The sequence below is a fragment of the Vigna unguiculata genome, chromosome 9, assembly GCF_004118075.2.
Source record: "Vigna unguiculata cultivar IT97K-499-35 chromosome 9, ASM411807v1, whole genome shotgun sequence".
In the NCBI taxonomy this organism is placed as follows: domain Eukaryota; kingdom Viridiplantae; phylum Streptophyta; class Magnoliopsida; order Fabales; family Fabaceae; genus Vigna; species Vigna unguiculata.
This window is the reverse complement of record NC_040287.1, coordinates 11,539,248-11,552,807: the sequence shown is the minus strand read 5'-3', so window position 1 is coordinate 11,552,807 and position 13,560 is coordinate 11,539,248. Positions and strand designations below refer to the sequence as shown.

Below are 13,560 nucleotides of genomic sequence, written 5' to 3'. Positions count from 1 at the left end.
TATGGCATAACATAAGAAATTTAATATTAAAGTATTGTAAGATAAATTCTATCTAATCATTGACGCTTTTTTTTTCCTTCCTATCCTATTTATAGTTCTTACCAAAATTTGATGGAGTACATTCGAGCAAAGAATAAGATTCTCAAGAGCTAAATTATTAACTTGGTGAGATGTGTATTTGTATTATCTTAGTTTGGATTTATTTTTATATAAATTAGGTTTTTTAGTCGAGAATGTCATTCTTTTAAGTACATCATTTCACTAAATTCAAGTATACATGACATTCGCAAGCTATAACTAACGAAGAATGATAAAAACTCCTTCATCCAACACACTGCACATGCACCTTATTTTTGGCATCTAGGTTGGGGACTTATGTACATACCCCAAGTATTTAAAATAATATCTTATGATATAATAATTTATTATCAAATTTAGTTATATTCCCAAGATATTATATAATTTCTCCAAGATATTTGCAATTAATATATTATGATATAATAATTTATTATCATATTCTATTATATCTTCAAGATATTATGATATAATAATTAATTATCTAATATCTCCAATATAAACTTGATTATCTTAAAGTAATATAATGTCTTTAAATATATTTGTTTACTCATGGTCTAAGAAGTCTATAATACATTATTCCATTAAAGGGAATACTAGATTAGGACTTAATACTTAATTGAAATAATGAGATTGATTATCTTTTTATTTGAGAAAATATTATACTTGGAGATATCAAAACTAAGTTTATTAACTTAAATGATTAATTAGCACATATTTTTACTAAGTCTTTATGGGAACCTTGTTGATGTTCCAATGCAATCAATTTTTTCAGCAAATATAATGGGTAGTTTGTAATACAAGAAGTGTCGTATCCATAGGCATTTGGTGGAAAATACAAAGTCTAACTAGTTTAAATTGAATAAAACAGTGTTTGAGTTGCATGAAGAATATAAAAACATATTTGATGTAAAAAATAGTATTAATCTAAAGTGATAAGTTGGATTAAAAACATATTTAAGCAAGGATTCATTTCAAAGTTAAAAGTCATGTTGAAGCTAGATTTCACCATATTATCCCTCTCTTGTATTGATACAGATAATATTTACAAAGATACAATCAACCATGTCCTGGAAGTTCTCTTTGAATGTAACTCTAGGTTCATTCCTAACACCTAAAGCCTAGGATCATCAAACTTTAGTATGATTCCATAGTGATTGTTCGAATAAATCACCTACATTAAGATCAAGACTCTATAACCAGTTAGAGCCTTAGATCTATTCCTAACATATAAAAGCAGGAGGAAAATTAGTTAGACCACAACTTGAAATCAGTTCGCACTCAATCCCAAGCCAGTGAGATAAGACAAGTGATTAGTTTATCCAACAATAAGCATAAACTAATTCACAAACATGTAAAGCACATTTTAATAAATGAAATAGTACCAATACAAGAGAGTTCAAAGGGATTACATCTTTGCTTCAACACTTAAAGATAGTTCCTTAGACTAGATGAGAACAATACAACACATGGAAGAGTCATCCTCTCTTTTACTCTTAAATAATGTTTACTAAGTATACGGGAAAGTGTCCACAAAAAGCTCTATAAGAATCTCTCAAAAGTACCCTTACAAAAAAAGTCTCTCTAAATAGGGATACAACTCTATTTTTATAAACTATCCAAGGTAATGCTCAGCAGTGCACTTGTGACTCCAACTGTAGAGGTTTTCTCCCTAGGTGGGTTCCTTTATGGCTCAAGCCACATGCTTTGGTGTTGCAGCTCCTAAAATAACTTCCTAAAGAAGGGATCTTCATGGCTTAGCCTCAAGTTTTGTGCTTGAGGTTTCCTTCTATAATGGGTTTGCTAGTATGGCTCAAACCTCAACTCTGCCGCTTAGCTGCACCAGTGTTAGTTTTTTCCAGAATTGCTTGAAATTCATTCATTTTCTTTATTTTTCCACTTTGACTCTCTATTGATATTGTGAACTACAAAAACAAGCTTAATTGGGGTGATTTAAACATAAATTCATTAAAATCAAAATAAGATAAGTGTCATATTCATCTTAAATTTATCACATATTGGACACTTATCAGACTTAAAATTAATTATATTTGTAAGCTTGGAACATACAATTTATATGAACCAGCTTGAGGGGGAATGTTAGATATTATTAGATATTGTTAGATACATTGTTATTTATATTAATCATGAAAGGGTTTAGCCTATGTTTTGTGTACGATTTTTTATTATACATTATCCTATGTTTGCATTTTACACAAGGGATAGCCCATACTTCTTTCTCTTTTTCATTACAACAAGGTCAATCATCACATCTAGGTATTATCTATTTTTGGAGTTTAGAGCTTTGTCATGGTTTTATTTTTAAAAGGTGCATTAGTGGATTAAGGAAGGAAAATGTATATAATTTTTTTTTTACCTCAACTCTTAAGAAATGTGTAACTATTATGCATATTCGAACAAGTCTGTCGATGGTTAAGGGGAATGAAAGTTCTTCTTTTGAAATATCTTTTCATCCTTGTCGACAATGTGAATGCTCTAACCTCAAGTTTGTTGAGATCACATTGTTAGGATGGATGAGGTATTTTTGCTTGGGACATGAAATCTATGTTATGATTGTGTCTTTAAAAGATACCTCAAAAGTTTAAAGAGGAATATATATTCAAATTGTCCTTGGTCTTAACTCCTAATTAATGTGAGACTATTGAGTCTATCAAAAGAAGTCCCTTGTTAAGGGGTAAAGGGAACGATGGTTTGTCTTTGGAACCACTTTTTCATGCATTTGAGGCTTCTTTGAAGTCTAGAGCTCTTTCACGCTTTTGTCATTAAAAGGTGCTTCCATTCCTTAAGGGAGAAAGATATAAACATATAAATTGCCATTGACTTCAACTCCTAAACGATGTTTGACTATTAGGCATACTAAAATATACTCACAATTGAGAGTTAAGGGAAAGGAAGGTTTGTCTTTAGTACCATTTTTTCAAATGGTGCCAATGTTCGACCTCAAGTATGTTGAAAAATAGTATCGTTTAGGGTCAATCACCACATCAGAAATATTGTCTACTTTGGAGCTTAGGAATTTAGGAAATAGAAAAGTGGTTCTAAAGTTAAACCATCATTTCCTGTAGGCTTCAGATGAGGACTTATTCCAATATGCTCAATAGTTTCATGTCGTTTAGGAGTCAAAATTAAAAATAATTTAAATACACCTTCGTCTTTTAATCATTTAAGACGTCTTTTAAAAATAAAATTATAACATATCTTTAAACTCTAAAATGAAAAATATCTTAAATATAAATATCAACACTCGTGAACAAACTTAATATTAAACAACAACCAATTTATTAAGTGGAAATTTAAACGTAACAAAGATAAAGTAAAACCTCTTATTTGCACTATATGATACTTCTCTCCACATAACATTTATCAAAGCATTATATCGTATCACTTATAATTAGCAATAACTAATACATAACATTTGACTGATGATACTTTTCTTTCCTTTTCTCTCTTAAAGTGTCACTATGAATATCCAAATAATTGTTTTCTTTTCCATACTTAAAACACATGCACGAAAAGAAATATTTTGGTAAGATTAACTCATCAGTCCGTACAACTGATTAATTGTGACAAACAAATGGTCGGAAAGGTTAAGTTCCTAACCACCTTGTGATAAAGACTTGACGACATTATCACATCAACATCAACACTTTAAAATGGAAGATTAAGAACATCTTTAATATATTGCTAACAAACCTAAATGTTTGTTTTGAAACAAAGAAAACAAAAGAAAAGATGTTAGCTAACACATCATATCATGGCCTTGTCTATGTAAACATTAATTTTACATTGAAATTAGTGTTTCATGGAAATTATTTGCACAAGTAAATGTACAAATAAGACACAAATATTTTGTTACTCTATTTCTTATAATGAATACAGTAAAAAAAAGTTTCAAGAGTTGAATTTTTTACTTTGAATTTTTTAAATTAGTTCCTATACTTGAAAAAGTTGTGATCTCCAAATTTATAAGTATTTGAATGACTGCCAGGTACATTTATATATGAAATTAAAAGCTTTGTTTTGAGAAAAGTTGTAAGGTAAATATTTATCTCATTTAAAGTGATCGAATCTTTGGAGAAAGAAGTAAAACTAGGTATCTAATTAAAAAAACAATTTAATAGTTTATAGAAATATTTGAAAGCTTTGTCAAAAAAAAAAAATTCTAATTAAAGTAGTTAAAAAGTAACAGTGTCACGTTTTATGCGAAAATGAGGTTTAACTTTCAAACTTGAACCCGGTTCTTTAAAGACAGAAGCAACGTTTAAATGTTTTACAATGAATAAAATCAAGTTATTTTTTTAGAAATTTATAGAATTTTTCTTGACAATCACTTAATGAACTCAGTTCAATACGGCATATTAGATTGATGAAAACTTTATAGCAGTTCCACAGAATATTTCTTCTTATGTAAATTTTATATTTATTTATTTATTTCATTTTCAAAGAATTTGTTTGTCAAAACTCTTCGCATATTTTCAAAATGGGTAACAAGAGAGATAAATTTAGTGGTATGAATGTATTAAATCTCACTAATATTAAAAACATATTATAAAATAAATTCTAAATTTTTTTATAAGTCAATTTTGTAATATCTAGTTAACCTAAATTCAAACTCTAGTAATTTGTGTTGAATCTTTGAACAACAGTAAGATCCTCAATCTTTGAACAAATCTTTCTTGCAGAGAATTTATTGCACCAATTAATTTCCAATCAAACTCAACAGATAAAGTTGTATCCTTCTAAATGTTTCTAAACATGAATCAGTTCACTTCATGTCACTTTAAACCAAAATCAATTTTGTAAAACCAACATCCACCAAAATCAAGTTTACAAACTTCGATCAAACATAAATTAAACTGCATCATAACACCATCCAACAAAAATTCAAAGGTATCTTAGATATATATCTTTATCTTTGTTACTTTTTATTAAAGAAAGGATCTTTTCAACGCACCAAACAACCCTTTTATTGATTTTTAAAGATCACCAAAACCACACAAAAGTAAAATCCAAAACAACAACATTACTAACATTCAACATATCCCTGCCCATTTTTATATTACTAAGAATGACAAAGTAGCTATCAAACAACAAACTCTGATAAAAGACGTTAAAAAAGAAAGAAGAAAACGCATTGAAAAGACAACAATTTTGTCACAAAACCAAGTTCATAACCTCTAGAGCGTAACATGAAGGTGCATTTTAGCTTGAAGGTGAACCTTTGGTAACTTTTCCAATAACTGGTGAGCGTGGACTAGGTGTTTGGATTAACTTGATCTCCTTCCCAGTTGGTCTCAGACTGCTTTCCCCTCTCAATTCAGTCACTCGAGGGCTGGGAATGCTTCTTCCTATCCGAGGGCTACTAGCTGGTCTTATATCTCCAGTTGAAGTTGGTGTTGAACTTGTTGTTTTCGGGCTTTGTGTGCGGCGAATCTCTCCACGACTCCGAGTAATAACTTCATCAAGAATCTCCCCACCACTGATATTTACTGTTGGTGCCTGCCCACCTGGACCCTGTCAGGTTTATAGGCATTAAACTGTCAACAAGAGCTCTCCCAGATAAAACCTTTATCTTACAAGTCAATTTAAAAGAATAAGGAGAATCCAAATTCATTACGAGTACAGATTTTCTACTGAGTTTTTTAATGTTATTCTTTGTTGTGCCTTCAAGATAGATCGATATTGGTACTTTAAAAATCTTTTTAATATATTTTAAAACATCAAAATCAGTACTCATAGGTGTATTTTGAAGGCACTACAGATGAAACAACATAGAAAAATCCAACTGAAAATCCAAATTTCTTACTAGGTGATATAATACCAATAAGACATGAGTTCAACTTAGACCACCTCCCACCCAAACAATGGATTTATAGATCTTTATTCTTATATGGTGCTTAACTTTCATGTTTTTACTCAATATAAAACTTGGACTCATACTCACAAACAAGCTTTTATAAAAAGTAAATTTTATATTTGATTTCTCTAAAAGTCAAAGTATATAAAGGTTAAGGAAAACTTAATGTGGTTGGAACTACTTACTTCAAAGGACATGTTGAAAGCAATGGCAGGTGCTTCTTCATATGCTGCTGCATCCAGTTCTTGAAGATGGGCACCTTTGAAAAACTTTGGAAGGCAATATTGCCGTACTGGGACAAGAAGCATGATTAACAGTGGGAAAAGGACCCCAGCGATTGGTATCCAGGTTAAGCCAAAGCAGAGAAGCAAGTACACTGTCTGGAACACAGTAAACATGGCTACTGTTTTGAAGGGAACGGTCTCAACAAAGGTGGCATGGTATTCCTCCAGCAGTCTAGGAAAGTAGAGAAGCAAAAAGGGTAATCAGATAAAATGAACTGCCAATACTGAATGTGAACGCAAACACACACAAGCATATGTTAATATTAAGATTGATGAAATTGACTATAAGTATTGATATACTTGTATCTTCGACTTGGGGGAGTGAAAAGATACAAGATTCGCTCCCAAAACTGATTTCCTGGTAAGCTTTCAATGGCCATGAAGGCAAAGTAGCCCCAGAGCACTGAAGTGGGTATCTTCTTCAAAAGGGGCATAGCAGCCACACAAGCTGCAACCATCAATGCCTGAAGCAGATTGCTTAGACGTTGCTCTTTAACTTCAACTGGCAAAAGGTCATCAACATCCTTATTCACATCAAAGACAACCTCGTCAACAGGGGCATCAATATATCCATGACTTGAAGCCAGTTCAATGGTAGACTCCTTCAGTTCTTTCAGCCCCTGCTTGATGAATAAACCAAGGATAAGGATAAAGAAGATCACAAATTTCAAATCAATTGGAAATCATGCAGCACATTTACCAAGGTAGGTGGCATTTGGGGAACCAACGGAGTCTGCATTTCATCATATGCTTCTTTCATATTTTGGTACAACTGGCTCAAGTTAACATTCCTCCTCATGCTTTTTCGTGCAGTAGATATAAGCTTATTCCGTAAAAGCTGTTTCATACAAATCAAAGGTATATGACAGTCAACTAGCTTAGACAAGAATGGGTGATGATTTTTTGTCTATAGATAGCAAAAGGTCAAATTTGAGAACTTTTAAAATGATAATGAAACAAGAGATTATACGTAGCCCTACACTCGTTACCTACTTCTTTTAATAAATATTTTATGATTCTATTACTTAAAAATGAAAATCTACCACTCTCCTCTGTTTCCACCAAACTCTTTCATCCTAACATAATTGTCCACTTGTGACATGCATAATCAGACAGGGTAAAAGATACCAAAAAAATAAATAAATACTCAAGAATCAAGATAGATATATAATTCAACAACATATCCGAACAAGTTAAAGCAGAACTGAGATGGTTAGATTCTGAGAAATTTGAAAAACAAACCATTTCCTTTCAAACTTAAAAACAGAAAGTGAAAAAAAGCATCCATGATGTTGAGATATATTGTACTTAAAAGTCAGTAAAAACTATATTACCTGATGTTTTAGAGTAGCTAAGCTCTTCGTGTGCATTGGAGATTGAGGAATCACACCATTAGAAGGAGGGATTCCAATAAGCCCACACAATATGGTCTGGCCAACAATGAATAGGAATTGAAAAGGAAAATTAGGCAGATGCAGCAGAAATCATTGCACTGGTACCACAATTGAATGTGAAAGTATTTTAAGAAATTACATACCAAAAATCCCAAGAGCAGCAAGTCATAATGATAAGATGAGGGTTTTCTTAGATTGAACTCCTTCTGCTGAGCAAGTTGTGATGCAACACTGTGATCGAAGTAGTAAAGCACAGCAATCATAGTTGCTGGTATAAATGCTCCAATAATATACAGGATGGGCACATTCAACATTTCCTGCAAAATTTAACAAAAGTAAGCAACAATGTAGTTTTCTGTATAGAGACGTTATCCACAAAGTGCTATCAGAGTAATACAAACATAAATAATCAGAATCACCTTGACAACAGTCCAATTTGAGTATGCACCAGGAGACCATGGATTTGGGCTGAAAAGTCGCCTAGGAATTCCCCTTGGAACCTCATTGACTGGTATGTAAGACACAGCAGTCCATACCAGAACCATTAGAGGGACTCCATAATCAGCTATGAATCCCCGTAGCCAACCTATAATATAACCATGTTTCATAACAATGAAAATGTTGATAAGAAGCTATTGTGGTGCAGAGATTACTCAGAAGAATACATTAAGGAAATATTTGACTAATGGGGAAAAGGAAACAGACAGCTGAATTACCACTCAAAGTCACAAAATTGGTTTGTCAAAAGTTATCCCAAACTTGTGCTCAATCTTGTAATGGAATTAACTTCCCTACTGAATTTGCAGATCATAATTCATAAATCTAATCAATACCTGTCCCGTAACGCCAGGATCTAGCTTTGCGGCTTTGTAGACCAGTAAAAAGAAGACCAAATGACAAAACCAAAGCAAACATTCCATTGCCAAACAACCAAGATGACTGGAGGGCAATCTGATTGGTACCTTCTCTCTGGTTCTTAGGCACACCAAACTCTTCCACAAGTCCCTTTACAATAGGGAATATTAAACATGAGTTTCGTTTCATGTAATTATGAATGAGAGATTCCTATTTGGGAACCACATATACAAGATACAAGTTGCTACATGGTTAATGGCTGATGCAAACTCACCTTTATAGCCTGCTGCATAAAGAGCATTGCAATTAACAAACCAAATAATTCACCAGCAACACGAGTGAATCTATTGATTATGGAGCATGCACCAAGAATGGCCAGCAAGAAAAGCAACAGGGCAGTCCAAACACACACCCTAAGTTCAAATAAACGAATAAATCATTAAGACGTAACTTCAGTTCAACAGTAATGCTCTAAACAAAAAGTAAACCACTCAAGGAGCTCCAAAGATACCATCCAGTCCAAGGTAGGAACAGTTTGTGTCCCAAATCCTTGCGATCCTTAGCAAAGTTATACATGAATGTATACATCAGAACTGTTGGCTCAGCTACGCCAAGTATGAGCAAAGGCTGGCCTCCAATGATTGAGTGGATAACTCCACAGAGTGCTGTTGATGCAAGAGTTTGCACAGCAGTGAGAGTTCCATCTGTGTAATAAGATCAAAGATACATTACTTAGCAAACAATGACTAAAATACCAAAAGGAGACTGAACCTGAAAAATGTTGATGTACCAGTATTTCTCTCGAGTTGCTCGCCAAAAGAAATAACAGGAATTGCAGAAGCAAAAAATATGTATGTAGTTGGGGCAAGAATCCTATATAAGACAACATAAACATTAAACCATTGACAAATTTTAAGTTTGCACGCATTAGGTGGGATTGATTTTGAGGAGAGGGAAGAGAACTCTTGAATACTAATCTAAAGTCAAGTTATAACCAAGGTTTTAAAACTTAGTCCACTGCCATGATTTTGGCCACAACATGAAGCTTTTTGGGATCTCTGGGACCACATTTGTTAGCAATTTATTACAATATCAATGAGTGCAACAAAACCACGACGGAAATTTAAAACCTTGGTTATAACAGTAATATTTTTGAATCAGAAAATTTATAGCACAAACCTGACTCCTGCTTGGAATCCACTGCTCCAATCTTGTCTGTAGCATGTGATTCTTGCTTTGAGGTCATTCTTAATCCCGCGGAAGGGAACAAATGTTTCCTCCATGAAAGTCTTGGAATACCAAGGAACTGATATTGATCTTAAATTCTGATGTGTAGAGCAAAAACAGAAAGGAAAAAGAGAAAAAAAAAATACTTGGAAGGAGCTCTAGAGGTTTACATAGTGATCAAAGCTGAATGTGTGAAAATATCAAATATAACTAGGGCAGGGATACCAGAATCCTACATATCATCCCAAACAGGAAAACTTGAAGAAGGTATACTCATTGTTTTTATTGTTGAGCCTTCAGGCCCTTGATGAAGAAATTGAATGAATGAATCCGGTAGAAGAATTTACATTTCAAAGAATTTATGAAGAACTTTTGGATGTATTGTTATGAGTAACAAAATAACAAGTCAGTAATTGAGAGAAAAAGAAATTGGATTACATATCCAAGAGAAACTGAAAGAATATTAGAGAATTTATGCTATAGTCAACACTTGAACAAGAAGAGTAGACACTCTGCTCAAAGCTGAAAATCAAGACTAGCGCTCAGCCATAACAAATCCTAGATCCAACATTTCCCTCCATATGCTATCCATAGAGACCAAACGAACTCCTAGAAATAACACAGTAGAAGCAGATTGGCAGCACCAAGTTACATGGTACAGTTAATACAGTCAAACGAATGTTAATCAAATTTCAGTTCTGCAGCTATAGCTATGGAGGGCAATCCAACACAACTAACGGAAACACATCTTCACAACCTGCATTTGTTACAATTTAAAAGAACTGAGAAGAATGCTCATCAAAAGATCAGAAAGGTCAAATATGAGTCAGCTAGACCCAAATGGGAATCTGGCATAGATTAACGAGATTCCATGAATGAGACCATGATTGGAAAGATTCAGAAGACTTTTGAGGATTTGGGCATTGATTGAAAAGCAAAAGGGTATCTTAATCCGAAATCAAATTTACATTTTTCTGCAGGGAGACTCCAAAAGGAACAAGAACAGCTTGAAGTGAACCAAAGAAGGGGAATGGATTGCAGTTACATTTAATCACTGAGATACACAAACAGTGGACACTATTGTAGACAAGATTGAAATAAACACAAGGCAAAACAGATGAGCTAACGAATTTCGAGGATAGGAAAACAAGACAGGTCTCTCAGAAGAACAAACAATTACAAATGCTGCCGTGAGGAGGTTTTGTATGGTAGTGTTGTTATGCTGAGACCAATAGTTTATTTATATAAAAATAACATGGGATTAGAGGGAAAATAGTGAGATAGTGATAAAGTTGTAGAAAGAACATAGTAGTAAATAAATAGTGTGACATAGGTGCAGAAGAGACAAAATAGTTAAAACAAACACACTTAAGATACAGATGAACAAGTTGTTTTGTTCTTTCGGTAAACCGTTTAGGAAAATGATAGTTGCGTGTTAAAAATATTTTATTAATGACTTAAAGAAATGATTGTGTTATCGTTGCAACCCCAAAAATTGTATTATTGAGTAGTTTGGAAAAGTTTATCATGGCCTGCGTGTGCAAAAAGTTTGCTGTTTTGTGTTTACTTTTAAAAATTGTCATAAAGGTATCATAAAATTAACTTTATTTTTTGTTTAATAAATAATTTTCAGATTGCAATTTTGAAAGTTAAACAAGTAGGACGTAAAGAATCATTTTTCTTACATATATTTAAAAATAAAATAAGTGAAAAGTTTTATGACAATTAAAAAAAATAAATAAAGACAGAATTAAAACAGGATTTTTTTACCAAAAGAGCGTAGTAGCTGAAGAAACCTTGATTTTGTAACATGGGAATAAATTTGAAAAAGTAAACAAATTAGTGACACAGTTTTTGACAATTATTTTGATATTTTTCCTTGGTTGTTTCTGTGAGACTAATGGAACAAAAGCCCATTTCTTTCTTTCTTTCTCTGTTTTTCATCTTTTTTCTTTCTATTCTAAGATGAGTTTAAGTTGTGTGCCTGAAGTAAGCTTTTCTAAATATTCTCTTAAATTTTGAAATCAATTTCCTTAATTTTTCACAAATAAATAATACAGAGGATATAAAGCTTTTGTATTCGATAATAATTTATTTTAAAATAACTTCATTTTTTTTCTATAATTCTGTATTCTCAATATTGTAACTCTATCAGTGAATAATTCACATATTGGTCATGTTAATCGATAATTTTTTATCCTTTCTGCTAGTTTACCTTTCAATTTGTGTTTTTAATTGATTTAATGATAGGTATGTAGACACATGGGTTCATGGAGGTTTTAAAGGTTTTTCTTTTTTATTACTCGGACTCAAAACAATTTTTAAATACGAGAGAATATTTTAAAGTTTAATCTGATTTGACCTAGTATTGTTTGATTATTTGTTTGAGAACATTTGAATTCATGTTACGGTACTTCTATTCAGCATCTGAAATTGGGTTCACAAGTTACAATTTATGTTTTACATGTTATTTTTTGGAATGAATAATTTGATTAGCTTAAAATCAAAACTAGTTTTCAGAATATTCTGCAAAATTGTTGATTCTATATAATTTGTCTGAGCAAATTTCATCTAAAGAAACTAGTTGATTACATACTTGATATGCTCAATAAATTTTTATTTGTCGTACGAATCCAAACCTGAGAGTAATTAGGATATTAAATTCAGTCAGTGAATTTTGTTTCACTATGTAGATGAAGACCTTTGCGTTGCGTGTGTATGTTTCCTGATGGGAGATATCTCTTTTTTACTAATAGAGTGAATCATGTAAATTAATACATTAGTCGGTGAAAAGTTGATGGAGAGCTAAAACTACTCGAACATGACATTTTTTAATATTTGTGCAATAAGTTAATACTAGCCTATAAAGTTGAGTTGAAATTTGTAGATTGAATGTGTTCAAAATCGGTTAGATGTTACTCACTAATAAAATATATTTAATACGAGTCTTCTTAAAGTAATTTATTCGATTGTTATCTTATATCCATATTTTAAGCTTAGGTTCGCATATAAATCTAAAATATTTTGAAATAAGTTAAATAAAATTTGTTGGATTTGAGATGAATTTGTTTATATATTAGTATCACCACGAAGATATTTAGGTTAAGGAAAATTTTGAATAAAAAAAAATGAGATTGACGAGAGTCCTTAATTTTTGTGATATTAAGAAGTGAATTTGTATTTAACTCATCCTCACAAAATAAACTTGTAAGATGTAGTTTGTCTCTATTTATATATTATAAATTAACATTATTTCTAGTCATGTGAAATCTCCTATACACATTCCTTATATAGAGGTATAAACATCTTGCATGCAATATTGCATATTTATTTTGAAAGTGGGTGACACAATAAACTCAACAAGTCTTATTAGGATAGGTTATGATACCATATTAGAAAGTAAATTTAGGTCTAACTCATCTTATAACACAAAAACCGGTTATAAATTGATTTTATTTTTAATAGAAATGAGATTTTTAACATGTGAGTCGTATATATTGAAAAAAGATTCAAATCCTTTTTAAGATTAACGACGAGGGAGAATTCTTGAATTGATACAAATAAGTCCCACTTTTCAAGGAATTTGTATTGAACATTTGTTTTAAAATAAATTACTCATGATTATTTATTAATTTTATTTTAGTAATAGAATATTTTATCCATGCTTCTATATAATCCTAGCAATTATAACTAATTGGATCAAAATGTTGATAAAACCTTTTTAAAAAGTTGGTCATCTAAAACGAGGTTAAATAAAGCTTAAACTTTATTGAAAAGTTTTTCACAATATATATCAGGGTAAAAAGTCTAGCAAGCATTGTCTACTTAGTTTAAAAAGTCTTATCAG

At 31.7% G+C, this 13,560-nt stretch overlaps 1 protein-coding gene across 2 annotated transcripts; it reads right to left on the bottom strand.

Annotated features, from left to right (window-relative positions):
• Positions 1-5,038: 5,038 nt before the first annotated feature.
• LOC114162661 (boron transporter 1-like) lies at positions 5,039-10,955 on the bottom strand. 2 transcript variants are annotated; one of them, XM_028046618.1, is made up of 12 exons: positions 9,666-10,955; positions 9,277-9,359; positions 8,998-9,190; positions 8,761-8,899; positions 8,465-8,636; positions 8,051-8,217; positions 7,775-7,948; positions 7,572-7,667; positions 6,938-7,075; positions 6,538-6,857; positions 6,139-6,409; positions 5,039-5,610 (listed from the first exon to the last, which is right to left on the bottom strand). In XM_028046618.1, exons 1-12 carry the CDS (start codon positions 9,767-9,769, stop codon positions 5,299-5,301), a joined length of 2,169 nt encoding a protein of 722 aa, XP_027902419.1. In that variant the 5' UTR covers positions 9,770-10,955; the 3' UTR covers positions 5,039-5,298. The 2 variants fall into 2 exon arrangements, with proteins under 2 accessions (XP_027902419.1, XP_027902420.1); XM_028046619.1 differs by lacking the exon at positions 9,277-9,359 and having other exon boundaries at positions 9,666-10,954.
• Between the last annotated feature and the right edge of the window lie 2,605 nt (positions 10,956-13,560).